The following is a 26,377-nucleotide window of genomic DNA, read 5'->3' as shown; positions in this document are numbered from 1 at the left end:
GTTTGTTGTGGTGCCATATTCTTAACATAAAAAAAAAAAAGATTTAATGTTGCTCCGTGGGATGTTCAAAGTTTCAGATATTTTTCTAAAACCCAACCCTGATCTGTACTTCTCCACAACTTTGTCTCTGACCTGTTTGAAGAGCTCCTTGGTCTTCATGGTGCCGCTTGCTTGGTGACGCCCCTTACTAAGTGGTACTTTTGAAGGTAATTGGTTGCACCAGACCTTATTTAGGGGCTTCATAGCAAAGGGGGTGAATACATATGCACGCACCACTTTTCCATTTTTTATTTTTTAGAATTGTTTCACTTCACCAATTTGGACTATTTTGTGTATGTCCATTACATGAATTCCCCACCAAAATTATTTCAATTACAGGTTGTAATGCAACAAAATAGGAAAAACTCCAAGGGGGATGAATACTTTTGCAAGGCACTGTATGATTGTAATACAAATGCCTTAGAGAGAGATAGAGAGAGCAGAGAGCAAGAGGGACAGAGAGAGAGATTGATTCGATTTTTATCAGGATCTCTTTTAGTCCTCCTTTGGACTGATCTTCCAAGAGTCCTTAAACATTCAAACACAATTCATAATACAATCACATTTTCACACTGTTACAAACAACAGACATATTACACTGACATATTGACCAGATAAATACAGTCTGAAAAGATAGATTGATTCCTTCATCTGCCATAGTCCTGCACAACCTTCCAATGTGTTATATTTACTGTAAATGGTTCTAAAATATTGTTTGAATTTATATATTGAAAGGTTTCTGGTTTGCTCAGGTAAATTATTCAATATCTTTATTACTCTGAATCTTTATTACTCCTATTTCTCTTTTCTTTCTGGATAACACGTAGATGGTGGACAATCAGTCCCAGTATTTACTCAATGCCTGTCTCTTACCAGCTGAATACTGTTGTAAATGGAGTTTGGCCATTTTAAATGGTGTACATTTTGAAATAAAATAAGCAATGTTTTTTTCAATTATCTTGTTGATGAATTACTACCAAGAGCATTGTGAATGACTACAACAGAATAATCATATATCTACCTTAAAACAGTCCTTGCTGCTTTGTTCTGTGCAATCAGCATCCTCCTAATTTCACTTGCTGATGCACGTCCCCAGACCACATAACAGTAGTTCACCTGACTCCCAATTAATGCTTGGCTTGTTTGCTTAAGAATCTTTCCCAGTAAATATTTTGCTCTCCTTCTGATCATGCATGCATTTCTTCTTCTTTTTTTACATAGATGAGTTATTGGAGACAACCATGATAAGCAGCTGTCTAGCTGCACCCCTAGTAGTTTGGTTTCTGCCACTTCGTCAATTTGTACTTCCCCTGTACTTAATTGCATCCCATGTTGTGTGGCCCTTTTCCTGGTGGAACAGACCAACATAACCCTGGTTTTCTTGGTGTTCAAAATAAGTTTGTTCCGGCAAAACCACTCCCCTATATTTCCCAGATCTACTTGTTGAGCTTGCTGTACCCGTTGAACCGATTATCTTGCTCTATACATTGTAGTATCATCTGCAAATATAGTAGCTTGAGTTTCAGATAAGGCATAAGGAAGGTCATTGGTATATATTAAGTAAAGAAGTGGTCCAAGGCAACTACCATGCGGTATTCCACAGTTTAAAGCATGAGGGGAAGAAAACGACCCATTGATATAGGTGGACTGTTTCCTGTCAGTTAGATATAACTGTACCCAATTGAATGCTACCTCCTGAAACCAATATTGCAATAATTTTGTCAAAATTATTTAATGATCCGCTAAATCAAAAAAGAACTAACTAACTACATACCAGAGGAACATAATCACTTTAGGCTATATTATAATGCTCTCTCCTTGGGTAAACTAAACACCAGCCTCTCCCACTCTCCCTTTCCGTCAATGTCACCCCCTTCCTCCCCTCTAACCCCACCCCCCAGGTCGTGGTCGTCAGGAGGACCCCTCTGTCAGTTCTGTGGTATGTCATTCCCCCCTTAACAACCTGGGCCAGTGTCGAAAAGGATCCACCCTCTCCTTTACTGTCGGCTTCCAGATACTCAAGGCAGGACTCTTCGAGGTACCAGAGAGAGTGTGCGCGTGTGTGTGTGTGTGCCTCTTTTGTTTCTCAGATTTTGCATACCAAACATGACTCACTCCACATGCCCCCCTCTCCTCCTCTCCAGTTAAGCCAGCACATGAAGCTGAAGCTTCAGTTCACAGCGTCCTGTTCCAACCCCCCTGCTGAGGCCAGGCCCATGTCTCTGTCCCTGTCCAGGAAGAACTCTCCCTCCAGCCCTGCTGTTAGAGACCTGCTGGACAGACAGAGTCTGGGAAGATCACAGTCCTTCTCTCACCAACAACCATCACGGTCGCATCTTATGAGGTAGGAGATATACGCATGTAACGCACAGACACATACACTACATGGCCAAAGGAATGTGGACACCCCTTCAAATGAGTGGATTTGGCTATTTCAGCCACACCTGTTGCTGACAGGTGATCACAATTGAGCACACAGCCAGTCTTCATAGACAAACATTGGCAGTAGAACAGCCCGTACGGTGGCACCGTCATAGGATGCCACCTTTCCAGCAAGTCAGTTCGTCAAATTTCCACCCCGCTAGAGCTGCCCTGGTCATCTTTAAGTGCTAGGAGCAACAACGGCTCAACCGCGAAGTGGTAGGCCACACAAGCTCACAGAACGGGACCGCCGAGTGCTGAAGCGTGTAGCGCATAAAGGTTGTCTGTTCTCGGTTGCAACACTGACTACCAAGTTTCATACTGCCTCTGGAAACAATGTCAGTACAAGAACTGTTCGTCAGGAGCTTTCATTAAATGGGTTTCCATGGCCTAGCAGCCGCACACAAGCCTAAGATCACCATGTGCAATGCCAAGCGTCGGCGGGAGTGGTGTTAAGCTCGCCGCCATTGGACTCTGAAGCAGTGGAAGCACGTTCTCTGGAGTGATGAATCACGCTTCACCATCTGATGGACGAATCTGGGTTTGGTGGATGCTAGAAGAACACTAGCTGCCCCAATGCATAGTGACGTTTGGTGGAGGAGGAATAATGGTCTGGGGCTGTTTTTCATGGTTCGGGCTAGGCCCTTTAGTTCCAGTAAAGGGAAATCTTTACACTACAGTATACAGTGACATGCTAGACGATTCTGTGCTTCAAACTTTGTGGCAACAGTTTGGGGAAGGCCCTTTCTGTTTCAGCATGACAATGCCCACATGCACAATTGAGGTCCATACAGAAATGGTTTGTCGAAATCTGTGTGGAAGAACTTGGCTGGCCTGCACAGAGCCCTGACCTCAACCCCATCAAACACCTTTGAGATGTATTGGAACTTAGACTGCGAGTCAGACCTAGTCGCTCAATATCAGTACCCGACCTCACTTATGCTCTTGTGGCTGAATGGAAGCAAGTCCCCACAACAATGTTCCAACATCTAGTGGAAAGCCTTCCCAGAAGAGTGGAGGCTGTTATAGCAGTAAAGGGGGGGCCAACTTTTAGAATGAGACGTTTGATGAGCAGGTGTCCACATACGTTTGCAGTGTATATACAGTGCCTTCTGAAGGTATTCACACCCCTTGACTTTTCCAAATTTTGTTGTGTTATAAAGTGGGATTCAAATGGATTAATTGTCATTTTTTTGTCAACAATCTACAAAACATACTCTGTAATGTTAAAGAGGAAGATAATGTCCTGCTGAAAGGTTAATTCATTTCCCAGTGTCTGGTGGAAAGCAGACTAAACCAAGTTTTCCTTTAGGATTTTGCCTGTGCTTAGCTCCATTCCGTTTCTTTTTTTATCCTGAAAAACTCTCCAGTCCTTAGCATTTACAGCCACACCTATAACATGATGCAGTCACCACCATGCTTGAAATTTGGAGAGTGGTACCCAGTAATGTGTTGTATTGGATTTGCCCTAAACATAACACTTTGTATTCAGGACAAAAAGTTAATTGCTAGGCCACATTTTTTGCAGTAATACTTTAGTGCCTTGTTGCAAGCATGTTTTGGAATATTTTTATTCTCTTCAGGCTTCCTTATTTTCACTCTGTCAATTAGGCTAGTATTGTGGATTAACTACAATATTGATCAATCCTAAATGTTCTCCTAGCACAGCTATTAAACTCTGTAACTGTTTCAAAGTCACTATTGGCCTCATTTCCTTCCTCTCCGGCAACTGAGTTAGGAAGGACAGCTGTATCTTTGTAGTGACTGGTTGTATTGATACACCATCCAAAGTGCAATTAATAACTTCACCATGCTCAGCGGAATATTCAATGTCTGCTTTTAAAATGTTTACCCATCTATCAATAGGTTCCTTTCTTTGCAAAACATTGGAAAACCTCCCTCGTCTATGTGGCTGAATCTGTGTTTGAAATTCAGTTCTCGACCAAGGGACTTTACAGATAATTGCATGTGTGGGGTACAGAGATGCGGTCATTCAAAAATCTGGTGAAACACTGTTATTGCACAAAGAGGGATTCTATGCAACTTACTATGTGACTTGTTAAGCACATTTTTATTCCTAAACTTATTTGGGCTTGCTATAACAAAGGGGTTGAATACTTATTGGCTCTAGACTTTTCAGCTTTTAATGTATTTAAAAAAAATGAAAAACACAATGCCACTTTGACTAGTATCTCAATTGAATCCATTTTAAATTCAGGCTGTAACCCAACAAAATGTGTAAAAAGACAAAGGGCTGTGAATATTTTCTAAAGGCACACATGCGCATACACACACATACACACACACACATACGCATACACACACATACACACACACACATACGCATACACACACATACACACACACACATACGCATACACACACATACACACACATACACACACACATACGCATACACACACATACACCCACACACATACGCATACACACACATACGCATACACACACATCAGCATACATGCAGTGCATAAACTCATACACACACACATAAGCATATATGTACACACTCATACACACGTACACGCAGACGCACACACTCACACACACACTCCCTGTAATCCCTCAATTCTGGCAGTGATTCCTTGACCTCTTTCTGACTCTCTGACCTCTCTCCTAATCCCCATTGTGTGTGTGTGCGTATGTCTCTTTGTATTTGCGTCTCTCTGTGTGTGTGTGTGTGTGTGTGTGTGTGTGTGTGTGTGTGTGTGTGTGTGTGTTCTAGGACGGGCAGTGTGATGGAGCGCAGGGCCATCACCCCTCCAGTGGGATCCCCAGTGGGTCGACCCCTCTACCTCCCCCCCGATCGGCCGGTCCTCTCACTGGACAAGATCGCCAAGAGAGAGTGTAAGGTACTGGTGCTGGAACCTGGAAGAGACTGAGAGACAAGGCGAGAGACAGGGAGAGGTGGAGGAAGAGAGGGGAGTGCTGGTGCTTGAGCCAGGTAGAAACAATGAGACTGTGAAGATGTGAAGGAAGGGAGGAAGAAGGGAGACATAGATAGAAAAAGGGAGAGAGAGAGAGAGAGACATCTCTCATGCTGAACATTTCCTACATCCTACAAGGCACGCATGAACAATGATTTACCACACAGACAGATAGACTATCTGACACACACTGAATGATTGACTGGACGTGAGCCACATCATTTGAAGACACTGGAGAAGTTACTTTCAACAACATAATTTCACATTTTTATCTCAACAACATTTGATGTTTTTATATCACTGTAAGGTCAACATTCCATTTCATTCCTTGTTTTATTCCTTGTGTAATGCTGTAATTTAATGTGTAAATAATTGTTAAGGTTTTAAACAGGGTGAGCATTTTGAGAATTTTTGCACTGTAGATTACTGTGTTTACCGTACAGGGTTATGGTAATAGCCAATACCTTGTTAATACATATTGTTATACACTGGTATACATTTTACACAGTATATGTAATGTAATACTTGGATGTTAGAATCATTTTTTTTGTGAAAAACTGGATTATGTTAGTGAGAAACTGGATTTTAAGAGTGAAAAAATGGATTTTGAGAGTAAAAAAATGGATTTTGTTACTGAAAAAAATTATTTTATTAGTGAAAGACTCAATTTTGTTAGTTAACACACTGTTAGATACACTTATCTAACGTGATCGATGTCAAACTTGTGATTAAAAAAAGTAGCAGGAGACCACAAGGTTGAGTTCTGTTGCATTGTGGAATAACTCTAGCCTGGTCTCAGATCTGTTTGTGCTGTCTTCACAACTCCTATGGTCATTGTCACGATAAGAATTGGCAAGACAGCACAGACAGATCTGGGACCAGGCTAGATCTGTTTCACCCGTGGATAGTGTCATCGAGTTCACTCTTATTAGAATGTGTTGTATTTTAGTGGCTTGGAGCCACACAGTCTCGGCACTGTATTTAGTAGTTAAACAAGTAGTCTACTAGAGATGTTTTTAGTTTATGCTAAATATATTTATTGTCCGATTTGTATCATTTAGATTTTCTTTTATCAGCATTTACTTCTGCTTAAAAGTCTCAAAAGTGCTTATACTCCTTAGTACACTCCAGAGTACACATATTGTACATAGAAGGACACACTCCGTAACACAAACTTCATAGTCCACACTCCATGATAGGGAACAAATAATTTCCCTTTCCCTTGTTATACTGCTGTTCGCACTGTTCCCTATAAAGTGCACTACTTATGGACCCTGGTCAAAAGTAGTGGACTAGATAGGGAATAGGGTGCCATTTGGGACACAGACTTACACTGTTGTTCACAGCTGTTAAAACTTTGATTACACTGGTTGATCCTGTTGATTGTTGTTGTTATGCCATTCATTCACACTTTACCTTATTATTAGGGATTTAGTCCTGGGTAACAATCCAGAATAGTGGATTTTTTTGAAATCGTAACACCCGTTACTGTAGCTATGTTTTCAACTGTTTACATTTGAGTTGAGAACATTGAACAATGGTGTGTGTGTGTGCTTAGGTGTGTGTGCATGTGTATGTGCGTGCATAAGTGTGTGTGTGTGTATGTTTGTGCCGCATTAAGCATTTGTTGTATGTTTTTTGTATGTTTGTCTAAAATATTATTTTATTTCCTGGTTCAATTGCCAATGGAAATGACCAATGGGTCTTTATCCCTGATGTAAATTACAATGTGAGGTTGGGGACATTTCAAACAATCAAGATTTTTTTTCACTGTGTGTCACTGTTTATACCTGGTTCTAGCATGCATCCTTTGTCCTGATCTTTTCCACATTTTGATTGTGCCCACATTTTTAGACAGGTGTTGACAATCAAAAGACACATTGTGATGTGATTTTGATCAGATCATTCTGCCCACCTCCGGAGGTAGTCAGGCACGCATTGTGTCTTTGTATCTTACAAGTGTAGACGGATCTGGACAGAGAAACCATTTTAGTACATTATTCCACCCATTAAAATCATTGACAGGTGGCACCATTGACTGATTACATCAATATGTGTCTTACAATACATAAATAAATCTTATTTTGAAAGAGTAGTGAAATAATTAGCATAAAGGAAGGGATCAGGAAATCTGGTCACAATGCAGACACATTGGATGGATAACGGACACGTTTTAATACCATGTGTAGACACATTTTTGGAAATGTGGGCACATACAGAATGTAGACAAGATCAGGACAAAGGACCCATGTTAACACCAGGTATAAACCGGGCGTATTATGCCTTATTTTCCCTGGACACAAAGTACTTGCTTGTGTATTCTGTGTTTAATTTAGACGTTTTTATCTCTATATCTTTACGTGAAGGCAAGAAATAGACGTACCCAAGACTGTGTGTGCAGAGGATGTGTGTTATTTAATTTCTTATGTTTCATTTGGTTTAGATGTTTTATTTCCTTAAGCCTGGAATTTAACTGAAAAACAAAACCATTCCAACTCAATTTTCATTGTTCCCGAACGCTTGAACAAAAGTTTGGTCACAAACATTTCCATTCCTTTCCTCTTGTGATTTTAAAACAATGTATTATATTACTACTTGGACCAAAGTAGCTCACAGTATGATTGTTTATGTATATTAGTGACTTATTTTTAACAGTCATTGTTGTTAAGCACTTGAATTGATTTGACTTGTATTGTTCTTGGTTCTTTGGACACACAAACAACAAATGCAGTTGATTGTGTCACAGATGTACTGTGGCACGTTGTTTGTTAGCAGTCTCACTGGCCTTAGTTTAGGTCTTGCTTGTTTTTAGATGCATTGAATGCAAACGTCTGTCAGGGAAAAGTGTTGGGGTAAAAAAAAATGCTTTGGGTCACTCCTCGTTTGTGCACTCTTGAAGTGTGAATAAATACAGTTGGAGCGATTGGGAAGTTTGTGTGCATTACTGTACATTACTGTAGGACAGGTAAGACAGGTAAAACAGACACAGGTGTGTTACTGTAGGACAGGTACGACATACACACGTGTGTTACTGTAGGACAGGTAAGACAGACACAGGTACATTACTGTAGGACAGGTAAGACAGACACAGGTGCATTACTGTAGGACAGGTAAGACAGACACAGGTGTGTTACTGTAGGACAGGTAAGACAGACAGGTGTGTTACTGTAGGACAGGTAAGGCAGACACAAGACTGACATGACAAGTAATGTTAAGCTTGCAGCAACAATTTAATACACTTCAATAAATTACATCTCAGGCACTTCAGGCATTTTATAATTGCACTTTTCCCTGGATCACATCTCGTAATTCATACATTCTCAAATTACAAATTACAACAAAAGCATTAATAAGTTAATAAAAGCAGATAATATAATGACAATAATATTAACAAATTCCAAAAAGAATAATGTGGCAAATATGTAACATTGACGTTACGGACTGTTCTGAATTGGTGTGCATTGTTTGTGAGTGATTGAGTGTGTGTGTGTGTGTTTGTCTCTGTGGGTGTGTATGTGTCTGTCTCTGTGTGTGTGTGTGTGTGTCTGTCTCTGTGCGTGTGTGTGTGTGATATCCGTACATTCATCTGCCAGTAAATATGAAACTCTTATGTTCTCTACTCTTCTTTCTCTCCATCTACATGGGAGTCATGATGTCGCTTGCGTTCTTCTCCTGGTTGTCCAGGTTTTCGTACATGACGTCGCTGTCCTTAAGGTGCATGTGGTATTGGATGCCTAGTAGAAATTAAATTCATAAAATTATAAGCGAGGGAGGGAAAGAGGGAGAGAGAGAAAGTGAAGAAGGACAAAGAGGGAGAGAGAGAGAGAGGTGTAATGTTTATTATTATCATGAATTTGTTGTTTTGTGACAGGTACTATTAGGTCAGTCCAGGAGTTTCTCCTGGCCAGGTCACCAAGGTCATCAAGGGTTTAGTTGGGAAGGATGGAAGGGCAGAACTACTTGTCATGCAATCCAGTGGAAGGACGAAAGCACTTATTTTTCACAGTATGAGCATTGATTTCACAATTTCCCTCCTGATCATGGCTTCATAGAATTACAAAAACTTAAGTTTATGCATAAGGGTCGAAATGAATGAAGGTTATGTTTAAGTTTATGTTTAGGAACAAGGGTTAGGTTAAGGTTAGTGTTATATCAGTGAGGTTAAGGTAAGGGTTGAGGTTATAGAATTATGGCACAGCAAGGTCCACTTGCCTCTGTAATAAATCAGCTGAATAGGTTGGTGACAGGTGACAGGTGTTTTTCTTGTGATTTTCTCTTTAGCTGGCTGCCAATAGTCTGCTTCAAAATAATTGACTCATTTAAAATGGGAACTTTGTTCTACTGGTTCAAATTCAGTGTTTACTATATCCTTCCCATCTACATCCTTCGCCTGGTTTTATTGGGATAATATTAGCTAAGTAGGTAAAAAATAATGTAAGTGAAGGTAAAAGTTGACATGTTTTAAGTGATATTGAGATAGGCACTTACTTGAATCTGTGTTGTCAGAATCACACTTGTTTTTTTTGTTCCTGTAAACACCAAATGGTTTAGAGAGTTAGCATCCATTTACATAGGACTACAAATACTGCACTGACAGGTGACATTGGCTTTTTTCTGTCTTGTACACTGAATAATAAAGCAAACTGTCATGGTCAACTTGATCTTTGATTATTTCATGTTGTCAAGAGTAGATTTTGCACTACGATAAATCGGCTGTGTTTTAGTGGTTGTTGTACAGTCCTTACGTTCGACAGCATTTGTAGCATAACACACAGATCAGCGCTATGATGATGACTCCCAGAGGCACTAGGACTGCGATGAGAATGATCGTGTTCTTATCTGTGGGACGAAGGAGGAGACAGTTACAACACTGGTATGCCTGTATGCTATTTCTAACAACTGTTAGAAAGTACAGTCCCATACAGTATAATACAGTATAGTATAGTATAATACAGTACAGTATAGTACAGTCCCATACAGTATAATACAGTACAGTATAGTACTGTCCCATACAGTATAGTACAGTACAGAATAGTATAATACAGTACAGTATAGTACAGTCCCATACAGTATAATACAGTACAGTATAGTACAGTCCCATACAGTATAATACAGTACAGTATAGTACTGTCCCATACAGTATAGTACAGTACAGAATAGTATAATACAGTACAGTATAGTACAGTCCCATACAGTATAGTATAATACAGTACAGTATAGTACAGTCCCATACAGTATAATACAGTACAGTATAGTACAGTCCCATACAGTATAATACAGTATAGTACAGTACAATACAGTACAGTATAGTACAGTCCCATACAGTATAATATAGTACAGTCCCATACAGTATAATACAGTACAGTACAATACAGTATCATACAGTACAGTATAGTACAGTCCCATACAGTATAATACAGTACAGTACAATACAGTATATTACAGTACAGTCCCATACAGTCCCATACAGTACAGTATAGTACAGTCCCATACAGTACAGTCCCATACAGTACAGAATAGTATAGTACAGTACGGTATAGTATTAGCTCCAGTTAATCACGTACTCAGGCCTCCGCTGGTCTCGGTCTTCTCGATCTCACAGAGGTTGCCCTCGAAGCCCTCTTTACACTGGCAGGTGAATGAGTCAACTGTAGTGTTAGTGTCAGAGCAGGTACCGCCATTTAGACAGGGGTAACCCAGACACGGACTCACTGAGAAGAGAGGGCCAGAGGGTACGTTTATTATCAAAGACATGGCAGTCCATTTTGCACACTGAAGTTGTTCTTATTGCAACTACTAGGGACACAAATGCATGTTTCAGTAGCCACACACAAAGACACACACTCACCTTTGTAGCAGTCACGCGCGTAGTCGAAAATGGTACAGACTTGTGTGTCGGCACAGCCCTTGGGTTGGCACACGGCGCCCGAGGCCGTACATTCACACGACAGGGCACAGTCCTCTGTCACAAACTTCTCCTTGAGCTGGGTAGGAAGGGAATGGAGGGATGGGGAGAGAGAGAGACATTCAAATGGGGTAGAGAGAGAGACATGTATGAGGAAAGAGACAGAGTTATACACACCACACCGTGCAATGTTCTGCAACAGCTGTATTAACTCACCGGGTAGTATCTATCCAGGTAGTTGCAGCCACACTCGCTATAGGGCACACAGCTGCCTGTGCTCATGGCGAAACCGGGGGCACACTGGCACCCCTCAACACAGGCAGTGAAGTCACAATCGGAGGGCGCGGCCAGGTCAGCGCAGGAGGCGGGGCAAGGGGACATACACTCAGAGTAGGTACTGTTGTCCACACAGCTCAGGACTAGGTGGGGGGAGAGGAGGGAGAGAGAGGAGGGGGAGAGTGAGGGAGAGAGGAGGGGGAGAGTGAGGGAGGAAGTGAAGAGAGAGGGAGGGGGGGGGGGAGAGTGAGGGAGTAAGTGAAGAGAGAGGGAGAGAGGAGGGGGAGAGTGAGGGAGGAAGTGAAGAGAGAGGGAAAGAGGAGGGGGAGAGTGAAGATAGGGAGAGGGGGGGGGGAGAGGGAGAAAGTGAGGACACAGGATTAGCAACAAACACATAAGGGGTGTTGAGAGGAGGGTAGTTGAAAATAAGTATTACTGCCAAAATGATTTGGCAGAATCAGTTTAGCAGTTTGCTAGGGATTACAAGTGAAGAAAAAAATACGTCATTTATTAAGAACACAGCAGTGAGGGAATGTATTTTGGTTGTGTTTCAGATAGATTGTGTGTGTGTACTTGTGTGTATATAATAATTTGTGTGTGTAATACCAGAGTGTGTGTGCATTAGTGCATGTGTGTTTGCGTATGCATTTGTGTGTCTGTGAGTGTGCGTGTGCATTTATGTGTGTGTGACAAGGTGCGTGTGTGCATTTATGTGTGTTTAATAAGATCTCTGCAGTGTAGTGTGTGCGTGCGTGCATTTGTGCTTGTGTGTGTGCTCGTTTGTGTCCGCGAGTGTTTGTGTGTGTGCACACGTTTGAGAGTGTGTCTGTGTGCGTATGCATGCGTTCATTTGTGTTTAATAACATCTCAGTAGTAATGTGTGTGTGTGTGTGTGTGTGTGTGTGTGTGTGTGTGTGTGTGTGTGTGTGTATAATGACATCTATATATTACATATATTAGTGTGTGTAATAATAATAATCTGGTGGGTGCTTATATTTCACAGTTGCACAAGTGTATATTAATACGCATTTGTGAATCGGAAATGTCTCTTTTGCATATCCCAGCTCTCCTTCTGTGTGTGTGTGTGTGTGTGTGTGTGTGTGTGTGTGTGTGTGTGTGCGCGCGCTCGCGTGTCTCACCACAGCCCAGCTGTTGTCTCCATTTGCCCAGTTTGACACCGGCCTCCTGGCATGCCTGGGCATACACCTCAAAGCTGTCACAACGTAGAGATGCGGTTTCCTGATCCGCACACAGGTCAAACACACAGTCCCTAAACGCACACACACGACAGTGAGTGGAGGGAATAGTGCAGACCTACACACAGATCCGAACACAGTTGTATGAACATATGAAGCAGAATATAAATTCAAGTTATATTTTGAGAGAAAAATATCAAACATACCCACCTGTAGCACACATTAACACTCTTTCGCTCTCTCTCTCTCTCACACACACACACACACACGCACACACACACACACACACACACACACACACACACACACACACACACACACACACACACACACACACACACACACACACACACACACACACACACACACACAGTCTCTACTCACTCCTGGAAGCTGTTGGGCAGTAGTTGGGCGTGGCAGCCAGCGAAGGGTCCTGTAGGGTCGGACAAGGCTCCGCACTGTTTGTTACCATTCAACTCAGCCAGCTGAGCGTCAGTACAACCTGCTGTCTCAAAGCCAGACTCTGGGTCTGTCTCCACATCACGCCTAGGGAGAGGGTGAAAAGAGGTTGAAGAGGAGGGTGAAGAAGAGGTTGAAGAAGAGGGTGAAGAAGAGGTTGAAGAAGAGGGTGAAGAAGAGGTTGAAGAAGAGGGTGAAGAAGAGGTTGACGAAGAGGGTGAAGAAGAGGTTGAAGAAGAGGGCGAAGAAGAGGGGGAAGAAGAGGGGGAAGAAGAGGGCGAAGAAGAGGTTGAAGAAGAGGGTGAGCGAAGGAGAAAAAAAACAAAGGAAGGAGAGTCATATTTAGTTATGTACACTTGATCATCTCAACAAACCTATTTTTCAGTCAGTTGTGTTTATAAATAGATTATGAATGAACCAACAAATAAATTAATGAATTAAATGTTTTTATATACAAGCGAGTGATTCCTTCCCACCTGTGCAGGTGCACCATCTTGGGGAGGTCTGCTGTCACTAGCTCCGCCCCCTGCCTGTCAGTCACTCTCCAGCTTTCGCCGAACTCGTCAAGTTTCCGCGTCACAGTTCCGTCTGGTTTCATGTACTCGTTCTTGGAGGATCCGTCGTAGTTCCCACACAGACCTCTCACCCTGTTCTTGTATGTACTGGGTAGGATGACCTCTGTTAGGGAGGGAGAAAGAGTATTGCACGAGTACAAGCAGTGCTCTTCTTAATAAGATATTTAATCATTTTATTAATTAAATGATTAAGTCAATTAAATGAACTTTCTAGACCACACTGTTCTTCTCCTAGCCCGTCTGATAACTCTTTGTAGCTGCCCTATGGACCTCCCTCCCTCCCTCCCTCCCTCCCTCCCTCCCTCCCTCCCTCCCTCCCTCCCTCCCTCCCTCCCTCCCTCCCTCCCTCCCTCCCTCCCTCCCTCCCTCTCTCCCCCTCTCCCTCCCTCCCTCCCTCCCTCCCTCTCACCTGCGTGGATTTTGCCGTCGAAGCGGACCGTCATGCCAAAGTCGGTGACCAGCTGGACGTTCTTGGAGTTCATCGTGATGGTCAGGCCGTCTCTAGGACTGAGAGGAGGAGCCACACGCTCACCGTTCACCTACACGGGTAGTGAGAGGACGTAAGAAGTTATAACTGTTCATGGAGATGACACAAGAGGTTCTAACTGTTCATAGTGATGTCATAGTTGACCTGGAAGGTAACAGAGAGGAGAGTCTCATGGTTTTAGAGCTAGATTACCATCGCCAAGGCTACAGGCATTGTTGGATTATATTATATTGAACTCACCAGGACAACTTTCTTCTGCAGGAAGCGGATGCTGACTCCATAGACATCGACATACACCTCATCCAGGTAGGAGATCTTCTTGCTGCCACCACGACGGACGTTCTTCCCTCTGACCTGGAGGGAGGCCAGTGAGCTGAGGAGGGAGTGGCCCTCGGTCAGGGTGTAGGTATAGGGGCCCTGGAAGTGGTGCGTGAACCCATCAAATGTACGGTAGTGGGGGTCGCCGTGGATATTGCACTTGTCGAATTCTGGAGAGGGGTAAGGGGGGGGGGGAGTGGCAGAGAAAGGGAGATGAAGTAAGATGGGGAGAGAGAGAGAGAGAGAGAGAGAGAGAGAGAGAGAAAGAGAGAGACAGAAAAGTTTGTATTGAGGAAGTATAGATGACAAATAGTAACTTTCTCCTAAAATATATTTTAGGTAGAAATGGCAGTGGGGGCAGAGTTGCAGGGACTATTTTGAGAATAGAGTTGGGACTTACTCTCAGGTTTGCAGTAGAGGTCTCCATTTTTGTCCAGAGTGCAGACAGAATCATCCTTACATTGAAAATCAGAACAGGTGATGGAGCCGCCCAGGTTACAGGTACACTTGCCATCACAGTGGTCAGTCACCCACAAGTCTCCCATCTGCAACACAAACACACACACACACACACACACACACACACACACACACACACACACACACACACACACACACACACACACACACACACACACACACACACACACACACACACACACACACACACACACACACACACACACACACACACACACACACACACACACAGAACACATGTTAGGATTACGGGTGACTGTTTATACAGTATGTCTAAAGAAACCTTGTATGAATGGTATTATAGAGGATGTGTTGAATCTGTGTCTGGCTGGTGGAGTTTGGATTCTTGTCTAACCAAACTTGCTTCACAGTTGAATATCATGCAGGCTGTGGTACAAATATGTTTGCCATCTGACAATCCCCTTAAGGTGAAAGGAACTTTTCGGTGTTTAGTTGGGGTGTATGACTGGTAAAGTAGTGCGGGTAAGCGGGCAATGACTGGTCAACGAAACAGTAAGCACTCACGTCATGGTACTCTCCATCGGAGTCCACACATCCACACTTGGCCAGAGGGACACACTTCCCATCGCTGAGTACGAACCCCGCGTCACACTGGCACCCCTCGACACAGGTGGTGGAGGGAAGGTGGCAGAACATGGGGAACAGGTCGGAGCAGGTGGGCGGGCAGGGGGGCGTGCAGTCAGAGTAGTGGCTATTGGGGGGGCACGGCAGGGCTGGAGGGGGAAAGAGAGATGGTGGAGATGGTGGACGATAATCAAAGGTCCTATCTTTCTATACAGTACAGTAACAGTTACAGTAACATTGGCTCTATGGATGCGTTTCATCTGGTAATTGCGGCATCATTGGTCGACAGTACAGGCCTACACATGTAGTACTTTTACAAATTAAATTCCAAAGTCCACTCATTTCCTTCCATTTTCAGTCATTTATATAGCATCCTATGCCCAACCTCCCTCCCATACTCTCTCCTTCCATCTCACCCCACCCTCTCCATCTCCCTCCCCCCATCTCCCCCCACCCTCTCCCTCCCCCCATCTCCCCCCATATCCCCCATCTCCCCCCACCCTCTCCATCTCCCTCCCCCTACCCCCCATCTCCCCCCATCACTTACGACAGAATGTGTTGTTTCTCCAGTCGACGGTAACCCCAGCTGACTGACAGGCCTGTGCGTAGGCTTCCACGTTATCACACAGCGTGGCCTGCATGCCGTCGTATTCACACATGTCGTACACACAGTTCCCCAGGAAGGCCTCCGGGGGCAGGAAAGAGTGGCAGGGCTTGAACTTGTCGCCGAGGATGATAGAAGAACACAGGGTCTCGTACTGTTTCTCTTCCTCTGCCGTGCAGTTAGGGTGGATGTTGGGACGCTCATCTGGCGAGCACCTGGAGGGATGGAGGGAGAGATGGAGGGAGGGATGGGTTAGATAGAGGGATGGAGAAGAGGGAGAGTACCCAAAAATGTTACCTCCTGCCAGACCATAATGATTAATGATCAATCACCAATTTGTGTCGCTAGAATTACACATATTTTTTGCAAGCCTTGTACATACAGAGTGGTTTACTCCTGGTCTATTTGTACCTGGTCTATTTGTACCTGGTCTATTTGTACCTGGTCTATTTGTACCTGGTCTATTTGTACCTGGTCTATTTGAACATTGGCTTGCCTTAAGGCTATATATTATTAAAGATCCAGGTATCTAAAATATAAACGACATAGACAGGTGTTTCAGGGACACTCAGGTGTACAGTAACACATGATCTGACCAAGAAAAAGCTTTAGTGGTAGCCTCGTGGCCTAAAGTACAAGGTCAAAGGTGAGGGGTTAGAGGTTACTGACCCTGGGTCTGAGTCTCCCTCGGACTTCCAGCTGTTGCCCAGTTCTATCACGTCCTTGGCCGGGTTTCCATCTGGCTTCAGGTTGTCGTCTTTGGCGTTCATGTTGTAGTTACCACACATGCCACACACCTGGACAGACGGAAGGAAATTGAGGGAATAATATAAGAGTGAAGTTTGTACAAGAAATAGTGTCAATTACTTTTAAAAAAAGATCAATAAAATACATGTGGATAGAATTTGAACAGTAGAGTGGCGCAGCGGTCTAAGGCACTGCATCGCAGTTTTAGAGGCGTTACTACAGACCCGGGTTCGATTCCGGGATCTATCACAACCGGTCGGGCTCTATGACATTATATAGCACTAAGATGGCACTCAATGAGCTATGTACAGCCATAAGCAAACAGGAAAATGCATCTAGAGGCGGCGCTCTAAGTTGCCGGGGACTTTAATGCAGGGAAACTAAAATCCATTTTACCTCATTTCTACCAGCATGTGCAATCAGAGGGGGAAAAAACTATAGACCACCTTCACTCCACACACAGAGACCCGTACAAAGCTCTCCCTCGCCCTACAAATCTGACCATAATTCTATCCTCCTGATTCCTGCTTACAAGCAAAAACTAAAGCAGGAAGCATGAGCGACTCGGTCAGTAAAGAAGTGGAATATGTTCTGGGATTCTTCCGATGGCATTGAGGAGTGCACCACACCACACTGGCTCCATCAATAAGTACATTGATGACGTCGTCCCCACAGGGACCGTACGTACATACCCCAACCAGAAGCCATGGATCACATGCAACATCCGCACTGAGCTAAAGGGTAGAGCTGCCGCTTTCAAAGAGCAGGACTGAAACTCGGACGCTTATTAGAAATCCTGCTATCCCGTCCGACGAATCATCAAACAGGCAAAGGTCAATACAGGACTAAGATCGAATTGTACTACACCGGCTCGGATGTGGCAGGGCTTGCAAACTATTACAGACTACAAAGGGAAGCACAGTCAGGAGCTGCCCAGTGACACGAGCCTACCAGACAAGCTAAATAACTTCTGTGCTCGCTTCGAGGCTAGCAACACTGAAGCATGCATGAGAGCATCAGCTGTTCCGGACGACTGTGTGATCATGCTCTCTGTAGCCGATGTGAGTAACATTCACAAGTCCTCAGGGCCAGACGGATTACCAGGACATGTACTCCGAGCATGCGCTGCCCAACTGGCAAGTGTCTTCACTGACATTTTCAACCTGTTCCTGACCGAGTCTGTAATACCAACATGCTTCAAGCATACCACCATAGTCCCTGTGCCCAAGAAGACTAAGGAAACCTGCCTAAATGACTACCGACCTGTAGCACTGATGTATGTAGCCATGAAGTGCTTTGAAAGGCTGGTCATGGCTCACATCAACACCATCATGCCAGAAACCCTTGACCCACTCCAATTTGAATACTGCCCCAACAGATCCACAGATGATGCAATCTCTATTGCACTCCACACTGCCCTTTCCCACCTGGACAAAAGGAACATCTACGTGAGAATGCTATTCATTGACTACAGCTCAGCATTCAACACCATAGTGCCCTCAAAGTTAATCACAAAGATAAGGACCCTGGGACTATACACCATCATCTGCAACTGGATCCTGGACTTCCTAAAGGGCCGCCCCCAGGTGGTAAGGGTGACAACAACACATCTGCCGCGCTGATCCTCAATACGGGTGCCCCTAAGGGGTGAGTGCTCAGTCCCCTCCTGTACTCCCTGCTCACCCATGACTGCATGGCCAGGAAAGACTCCAACACCATCATTACGTTTGCCGACGACACAACAGTGGGAGGCCTGATCACTGACAACGATGAGACAGTCTATAGGGAGGAGGTCAGAGACCTGGCCGTGTGGTGCCAGGATAACAACCTCTCCCTCAACGTGATCAAAACAAAGGAAATGACTGTGGACTACAGGAAAAGGAGGACCAAGCACGCCCCCATTGTCAGCTGTAGTGGAGCAGGTTAAGACTTTCCAGTTCCTTGGTGTCCACATCACCAACAAACTATCATGGTCCAAAAACACCAAGACAGTCGTGAAGAGGGCACGACAAAGCCTATTCCCCCTCAGGAGACTGAAAAGATTTGGCATGGGTCCTCAGATCCTCAAAAAGCTCTATAGCTGCACCATCAAGAGCATCCTTACTGGTTGCATCACTGCCTGGTATAGCAACTGCTCGGCCTCCGACCGCAAGGCACTACAGATTTTACTTAACACTTATTTTTCTTGAAACTGCATTGTTGGTTAAGGGCTTGTAAGGAAGCATTTCACTGTAAAGTCTACACCTGCTGTATTCGGCACATGTGACAAATAACATTTGATTTGATCGGGAGTCCCATTGGGTGGTGCACAATTGGCCCAGCGTTGTCCGGGTTAGGGGAGTGTTTAGCTGGGGGGGGGCTTTACTTTGCTCATCGCGCTCTACCGACTGCTTGTAGCGTGCCTGCAAGCTGACCTCGGGCGTCAGGTGAACGGTGTTTCCTCCGACACATCGGTGCGACTGGCTTCCGGGTTAAGTGGGCGGGTGTTAAGAAGCGCGGTTTGGCGGGTCATGTTTCGGAGGACGCATGACTTTGACCATCGCCTCCCGAGCCCGTCGGGAAGTTGCAGCAATGAGACAAGATTGAAATTGGGGAGAGAAAACGGGTCAAATAAAATAAAATTAAAAAAATAAAAATTAAATCAAATTGAACAGTGTGGATAATTCCAAGAATGAAAAGGGCAGAGAAAATCATTACAAGTCCCTTTACAATGTAGGTCTGAGTATTTTAGTATGGCCAAGACATGTACTGTGTGAAAGGCTTAATTTTACCATCATTATAAGTTGTATAATACGCATTATTGTACAGCAGCATTACTATAGTTGGGCTCAGTCGTACCTTGTTGAAGTACTCTCCAGGGACGGTGATCTCCAGGTGGTGGACTCCATCAAACTTGACCATCAGGCCAAAATCAGTGTCCAGTAGACTGTAGACACCACTACTCAAGACCCTGGCCCCGGCCACACCGATGGACAGAGGAGTACGTACCCTGCGCCCATCCAACTGGAGAGGAGAGAGAGAAATAGAGAGGGGGGGGGGATAAAGTAGAGGTGATTAGTGGAAATCAATAACGAATAAGGCATATGGGTTGTTGTTCCTCAAACTTCACTATCACAGCTTCCATGGGCGGTTCCACAAAGTGGCTTGCCGGTGTTGAAGCCCCCTCCAGAATAGGCCTAACACCCCAATTTCTATCTATGTTTGCTGCGATGAGACTGAGGCATAAGCCTGTAAGCCATACACACATTTCTACTCTCACCAAAAACAGACAACAAAGGTTTGACCTTGAACTCCATCTCACCAGAACTCTGTTGCTCTTTTGAAGCGTGATGTTGGCGTTGGGAAGATAGACCGTGACGGAGCGCACGTACGACGCCTCCGGTTGGCCACGCTCCTCGTTTTTCGCCACGATGGTGAACGGAGTTACCTTGGTGGAGTTACACACCTGAGGGAGAGAGGGATAACGAGGGGGGGGGGGGGGGGGGTCAGAGGGAAGGTGAGAGGGAGATGTGTTACAGGGATTGGGAAAGAGAGAGGGGAAGAGGAAGAGAGGTTGAGAGACGATGGTTACATACCTCCACCAGTGTATAGGTACAGGTGCCCATGAAGGTGTGCATGACACCATCAAAGGTGTAGTAGTGAGGATCTCCGGCCACATGACACACACCCAAACCTGGGGAGAGGCACAGAGACATTCATATTTGGGTTAGTGATGCTTTCTTGGGAGTTCTTCATATACAGGCAGTGGCACATTCACTTCAAATCACAAGTGAAGATACTTAGAGCTGGTTTTCCAGCCACAGATTAAGCCTAGTCCTGGACTAGGTCTTAGAAGCAATTTCATGGTATCCAATTATTAGTAGTTACTGTCTTGTCTCATCGTTACAACTCCCATTTGGGCTCGGGAGAGACGAATGTCGAGAGTCATGTGTCATCTGAAACACAACCCAACCAAGCTGCACTGTTTCTTAACACAGCACGCTTCCAACCTGGAAGCCAGCCGCACCAATGTGTCGGAGGAAACACCACACACCTAGTCAGCGTGCACTGAACCCGGTGCGTGATGAGACAAGGATATCCCTACCGCCCAAACCCTCCCTAACCCAGACAACGCTAGGCCAATTGTGCGTCGCCCCATGGACCTCCCGGTCACAGCCAGCTGCAACAGAGCCTGGGCTCGAACCCAGAGTTTCTGGTGGCACAGCTAGCAGTGTCTTAGACCACTGCGCCACCCGGGAGGCCAGAAGCATGTCAATGGAGATTCTCAAAATGCATTTTAGTTCAGGACTAATAATTCATTATAATTAGGAATCTGTATCTGGGAAACCAAAACATTTCTGTCCCGGTAACAGTAGCAAAATAAACAACACAACAAAGACTAAGAAAAAGCCCTGAAAGGTGGTGTGGCATTTACCTGTTGAAACACATTCCAGCTCTCCCTCCAACACCTTACACTCCTGGGCGGGACTACACTGCCACGGCTCACAGACAATGTTGTTGCCAGGGTTACACTTACAACGCTCCGAACAGTCCAGCTCAGTGAACCAACTGTCTCCCACCTAGAACACACACACACACACACACACACACACACACACACACACACACACACACACACACACACACACACACACACACACACACACACACACACACACACAAACAAGGAGAGATATGGACATAAGACACAGTCCCACAGACATATAACAATCAACCATGTTAGTTAGTCAATAAACCACTTCATTATTTTAGTCAATCAACCACATGAGCTAAATGAGCTAGCCTCTGTTTACACCCTTACTATAAGTCTCAGGTCATTGTATTGACTACTATGTAAACTTCACTAGTCAAGTCATAACTTGGTTCCTCCATTCTTACAGGCCTGTAGTTGTTATCCTTGTCGGTGCAGCCACACTGGCTGGGTGGAACACACTTGTCACCGCTGAGTAGCAGGCCGGGGTCACACACGCACCCCTCTACACAGGGCTGGGCACAGGTGGCGTTGAAGGTAGGGTTCTGACAGCTGGAAGGACAGGCGTTACCACATGGCTCGTAGTGGCTGCCTGGGAGACACTTCAGAGCTGGGGGGAGAGGGGAAGAGAGAGAGAGAGAGAGAGGGGGAAAACATGGGTTACTGATGGGCAATGAGAATCATCTGTGTTGCTGCTGCCCAAGAAAGGGGGAGAACAGAGGGAACATGGGATTTTAATTGGTAGTGAGACTAATCCTTGTGGCACACCACTTTCACAATCTTGGTGTTACCCAATAGAGATAGGACTCAGTACACGTAAAGGACTCAAAGGTGTGTTACAGCACATGGAGCACAGGTGTGTTACAGCACATGGAGCACAGGTGTGTTACAGCACATGGAGCACAGGTGTGTTACAGCACATGGAGCACAGGTGTGTTACACCACATGGAGCACAGGTGTGTTACAGCACATGGAGCACAGGTGTGTTACAGCACATGGAGCACAGGTGTGTTACAGCACATGGAGCACAGGTGTGTTACACCACATGGAGCACAGGTGTGTTACACCACATGGAGCACGGTTCTGTTATAGCACATGGAGCACAGGTGTGTTACAGCACATGGAGCACGGTTCTGTTATAGCACATGGAGCACAGGTGTGTTACACCACATGGAGCACGGTTCTGTTATAGCACATGGAGCACAGGTGTGTTACACCACATGGAGCACGGTTCTGTTATAGCACATGGAGCACAGGTGTGTTACAGCACATGGAGCACAGGTGTGTTACAGCACATGGAGCACAGGTGTGTTACACCACATGGAGCACAGGTGTGTTACACCACATGGAGCACAGGTGTGTTACAGCACATGGAGCACAGGTGTGTTACACCACATGGAGCACGGTTCTGTTATAGCACATGGAGCACGGTTCTTTTATAGCACATGGAGCACGGTTCTGTTATAGCACATGGAGCACAGGTCTGTTACAGCACATGGAGCACGGTTCTGTTATAGCACATGGAGCACGGTTCTGTTTTAGCACATGGAGCACGGTTCTGTTATAGCACATGGAGCACGGTTCTGTTATAGCACATGGAGCACGGTTCTGTTATAGCACATGGAGCACGGTTCTGTTATAGCACATGGAGCACGGTTCTGTTATAGCACATGGAGCACGGTTCTGTTATAGCACATGGAGCACGGTTCTGTTATAGCACATGGAGCACGGTTCTGTTATAGCACATGGAGCACAGGTCTGTTACAGCACATGGAGCACAGGCGTGTTAGTTAGACTACACACAGTCGGGAAGGTGTGTGTGAATGCGTTTGCGTGCATACCTGTGTTTCAATGTGCGTGCGTGTCTGCGCGCATGACGGTATGTGACTTACGACAGAAGGTGTTATTCCTCCACGCGATGGGTACTCCAGCCCAGGCACACAGGTCAGCGTAGCTCTCTATAGCCTGACACAGGGCCACCGTCTCCCCTCCCGTAGCACACTGGTCGTACACACAGTTCTCCTGGTAAATGTTGGGGGGAACCACCGCGTGGCACATCTTGAAGATACCTGAGAGAGAATGGATGGAGAAATGAATGGTGCTAAATAGCTGGGACAGTGAAGAATTATCAATAAATAGTTTGAACATTGTTCAAATTATATGTAGTAACACAATAGACCAAAAAATGCTGTACTACAACCGAGAGAATTGGACAAATGACTGATGAGTAATGGTTGTAGTAAGTTAGCTGACAATTCAGGCACAACTCTCTCACTTATCTCTAGAATCAATGATGTTTCTTTTAAATACAATTTCTTGTTCTACAGAAATGAGTAATGGCTTTAGTAAATGGAGACTGGAAGATACAGTACAAGTGGTATGTAATAACATGAATATAACACGTTTTGTGAAAGAGTGTACGTGGATTGAGCATGTCTATGATTTTCTGTCCGGTGTTAATGTCCGACAGCTGTCATTTGTGTTTCCATGCGTCTGTGTGTGTTTCTCTGTGTGTGTATGTGAGTCTCACCGCTGGGGTCAGAGATCATGCCACAGCTGGTGGGTTTCTCAGCTTCTGCCTCAACCTTGGGATCGCACCCCTCCTCTCCTCCACCGTGGGTACAGCTGAAAGAAGAGAGAGGGACGGAGGGATTGATGAAAGGAAGAAAGGAAGGGATGAATGTCAAAGACGTCCCTGTCGAGGATGGAAACGAAGTCTCTTCGATGGAGTCAGACCTATAGGTCATAATTCATACAAAAACAATGGAATCTAGGCTAAATGTAACATAGTCTGGTATCTTAGTTCAGACTCCAGTTCTTCCTGACAGTGCTGGATAAATAAAAACATTGAAACTGAAACACGAATGTGTGTCGTGTGTTTCAGGTGTGTGTGTGACTCACTCGGGGCGGTCGTCGGGCACCTGCCAGCTCTCTCCCAGTTCGTTTGTGTTGCCGGCTGGCTTACCGTCTGGCTTGATGTTGTCATCACCGGGTTGGCCGTTGAAGTTTCCTACAATAGAGGATAGACGGAACCAGTTATTACTGCCCACATCAACAGCTACTTTGCATACAAACTGTTAGCTGGGTTGGGGTAAAATTATATTTTAAAGCAGTCAAGTCAAGATATAAAATGATATTCAAAGAGGTGATCAGACAAGACTACATAAATCTACTACCCACTACAAAGGGGATATGATAAAAGTGGGTGAAATAACTTACGAGGGCTTTTTTTTTACATGCCTGGTTTCTTCTAATCACATGATTGATTGATTATCTCTTACCACAGAGTCCACAGAGCAGACCGTTGTAGGAGGAGGGCAGAGTGACGTCAGCGTGGTGGTTGCCATCGAACCTCACCCTCAGGCCAAAGGTCGTCTCCAAGACAACAAACTTCCCGCTCAGGTAGATCTTCACCCCACTGGTCAGAGTCACAGGAGGGGTCACCAGGGTTCCGTTGACCTGGAAGAGATGAGAGGAGGGTGTAACCATTTTAAATTGGAGTTAACTTAGCAGATTATACAGTACGTGGTTATCAACTGATAATGTACAGCATTTTCATTGGTATGCATTCTTGTTTTCGAATTCCATTTCACGACATTTGCGCACAATTTGTTCCTACTTTGCCACCGTAACGTCTAAAGTCTATTTTTATTTACCACACTTGTGAGGTCTTATCTTGCCACTCTGCCAGCATAACTGAATAAACCAGCTCGTGCTGTAGCTTTACCCTCCCATGTTCCTCACCTGTATTTTGCGCCCTTTCCCCAGGACGACGGTGACCCCGTACGCCTTAACCACGACGGCTTTGACGTACGACACCTTCTTGTTGCTGCCTCGGTGCTCGTTTTGGGCGTCAACGGTGAAGTGCGGCATCCCGGAGGTTTCGTTGCAGGGCTTGGTGAGGGTGTAAGAGCAGGAACCCATGAAGTTGTGCACCCTCTTATCGAAAGAGGTGTAGTGAGGGTCACCCTGGACCGTGCAGATTCCCGTTTCTGTGAGTAGAGGAGGGTAGAGGTTAGATTTGAGTTGATAATGTTTTGTTTTCATAGTAGTTTAAACTGATGTTTTGAGGGCGCACTGATAGCCCCATTTACAATATTTCTTATAAGAATGTACACATTTCAAAAGCTACAACTGCACGAGACAGAGACCCCGCAATTGTATAGTGCTTGTCGCCCAAAGACGCTTTTCAATCTTACCCCCCAAAATAAAGGCCAAGTAAAATAAATAACACACACAAAAACAAATTACATTGGCATCCGTACTCTCCCTCCTGTGTGTGTGTGTGTGTGTGTGTGTCGTACCCAGTGGGTAACATCCGTACTCTCCCTCCTGTGTGTGTGTGTGTGTGTGTGTGTGTGTCGTACCCAGTGGGTAACATCCGTACTCTCCCTCCTGTGTGTGTGTGTGTGTGTCGTACCCAGTGGGTAACATCCGTACTCTCCCTCCTGTGTGTGTGTGTGTGTGTCGTACCCAGTGGGTAACATCCGTGCGCTCCCTCCTGTGTGTGTGTGTGTGTGTGTGTGTCGTACCCAGTGGGTAACATCCGTACTCTCCCTCCTGTGTGTGTGTGTATGTGTGTCGTACCCAGTGGGTAACATCCGTACTCTCCCTCCTGTGTGTGTGTGTGTGTGTGTGTGTGTGTCGTACCCAGTGGGTAACATCCGTACTCTCCCTCCTGTGTGTGTGTGTGTGTGTCGTACCCAGTGGGTAACATCCGTACTCTCCCTCCCTCCTGTGTGTGTGTGTGTGTGTGTGTGTGTGTGTGTGTGTGTGTGTGTGTGTGTGTGTGTGTGTGTGTGTGTGTGTGTCGTACCCAGTGGGTAACATCCGTACTCTCCCTCCTGTGTGTGTGTGTGTGTCGTACCC

The 26,377-nt window shown here is 45.1% G+C and overlaps 2 protein-coding genes across 2 annotated transcripts in view; one reads left to right on the top strand and one right to left on the bottom strand.

Moving 5' to 3' along the window:
- trappc14 (trafficking protein particle complex subunit 14) overlaps positions 1-8,329 on the top strand; it is a 37,731-nt gene extending 29,402 nt beyond the window's left edge. Inside the window, exons 9-11 of the mRNA XM_020491266.2 lie at positions 1,941-2,077; positions 2,184-2,383; positions 5,204-8,329. Coding sequence (XP_020346855.1) covers positions 1,941-2,077; positions 2,184-2,383; positions 5,204-5,360 — 494 coding nt within the window. The 3' untranslated portion in view covers positions 5,361-8,329. The remainder of the gene's footprint in view (positions 1-1,940; positions 2,078-2,183; positions 2,384-5,203) is intronic.
- A 282-nt stretch (positions 8,330-8,611) lies between these two features.
- zanl (zonadhesin, like) overlaps positions 8,612-26,377 on the bottom strand; it is a 38,551-nt gene continuing 20,785 nt past the window's right edge. Inside the window, exons 28-52 of the mRNA XM_031832105.1 lie at positions 25,253-25,500; positions 24,790-24,967; positions 24,410-24,518; positions 24,039-24,133; positions 23,401-23,577; positions 21,916-22,118; positions 21,452-21,596; positions 20,613-20,710; positions 20,339-20,482; positions 19,876-20,040; positions 16,960-17,087; positions 16,234-16,505; positions 15,627-15,835; positions 15,022-15,166; positions 14,544-14,791; positions 14,226-14,355; positions 13,718-13,919; positions 13,167-13,328; positions 12,726-12,856; positions 11,527-11,729; positions 11,254-11,389; positions 10,970-11,116; positions 10,151-10,244; positions 9,894-9,934; positions 8,612-9,139 (exon numbers count right to left, since the gene is read on the bottom strand). Of these exons, the coding sequence (XP_031687965.1) occupies positions 9,042-9,139; positions 9,894-9,934; positions 10,151-10,244; positions 10,970-11,116; positions 11,254-11,389; positions 11,527-11,729; positions 12,726-12,856; positions 13,167-13,328; positions 13,718-13,919; positions 14,226-14,355; positions 14,544-14,791; positions 15,022-15,166; positions 15,627-15,835; positions 16,234-16,505; positions 16,960-17,087; positions 19,876-20,040; positions 20,339-20,482; positions 20,613-20,710; positions 21,452-21,596; positions 21,916-22,118; positions 23,401-23,577; positions 24,039-24,133; positions 24,410-24,518; positions 24,790-24,967; positions 25,253-25,500 (3,908 nt within the window). The 3' untranslated portion in view covers positions 8,612-9,041. The remainder of the gene's footprint in view (positions 9,140-9,893; positions 9,935-10,150; positions 10,245-10,969; positions 11,117-11,253; positions 11,390-11,526; positions 11,730-12,725; positions 12,857-13,166; positions 13,329-13,717; positions 13,920-14,225; positions 14,356-14,543; positions 14,792-15,021; positions 15,167-15,626; positions 15,836-16,233; positions 16,506-16,959; positions 17,088-19,875; positions 20,041-20,338; positions 20,483-20,612; positions 20,711-21,451; positions 21,597-21,915; positions 22,119-23,400; positions 23,578-24,038; positions 24,134-24,409; positions 24,519-24,789; positions 24,968-25,252; positions 25,501-26,377) is intronic.

Source organism: Oncorhynchus kisutch, linkage group LG9 (genome assembly GCF_002021735.2).
Source record: "Oncorhynchus kisutch isolate 150728-3 linkage group LG9, Okis_V2, whole genome shotgun sequence".
Taxonomy (NCBI): Eukaryota; Metazoa; Chordata; class Actinopteri; order Salmoniformes; family Salmonidae; genus Oncorhynchus; species Oncorhynchus kisutch.
The sequence above is the reverse complement of the archived record's forward strand: the minus strand, read 5'-3'. Positions and strand labels throughout refer to the sequence as shown.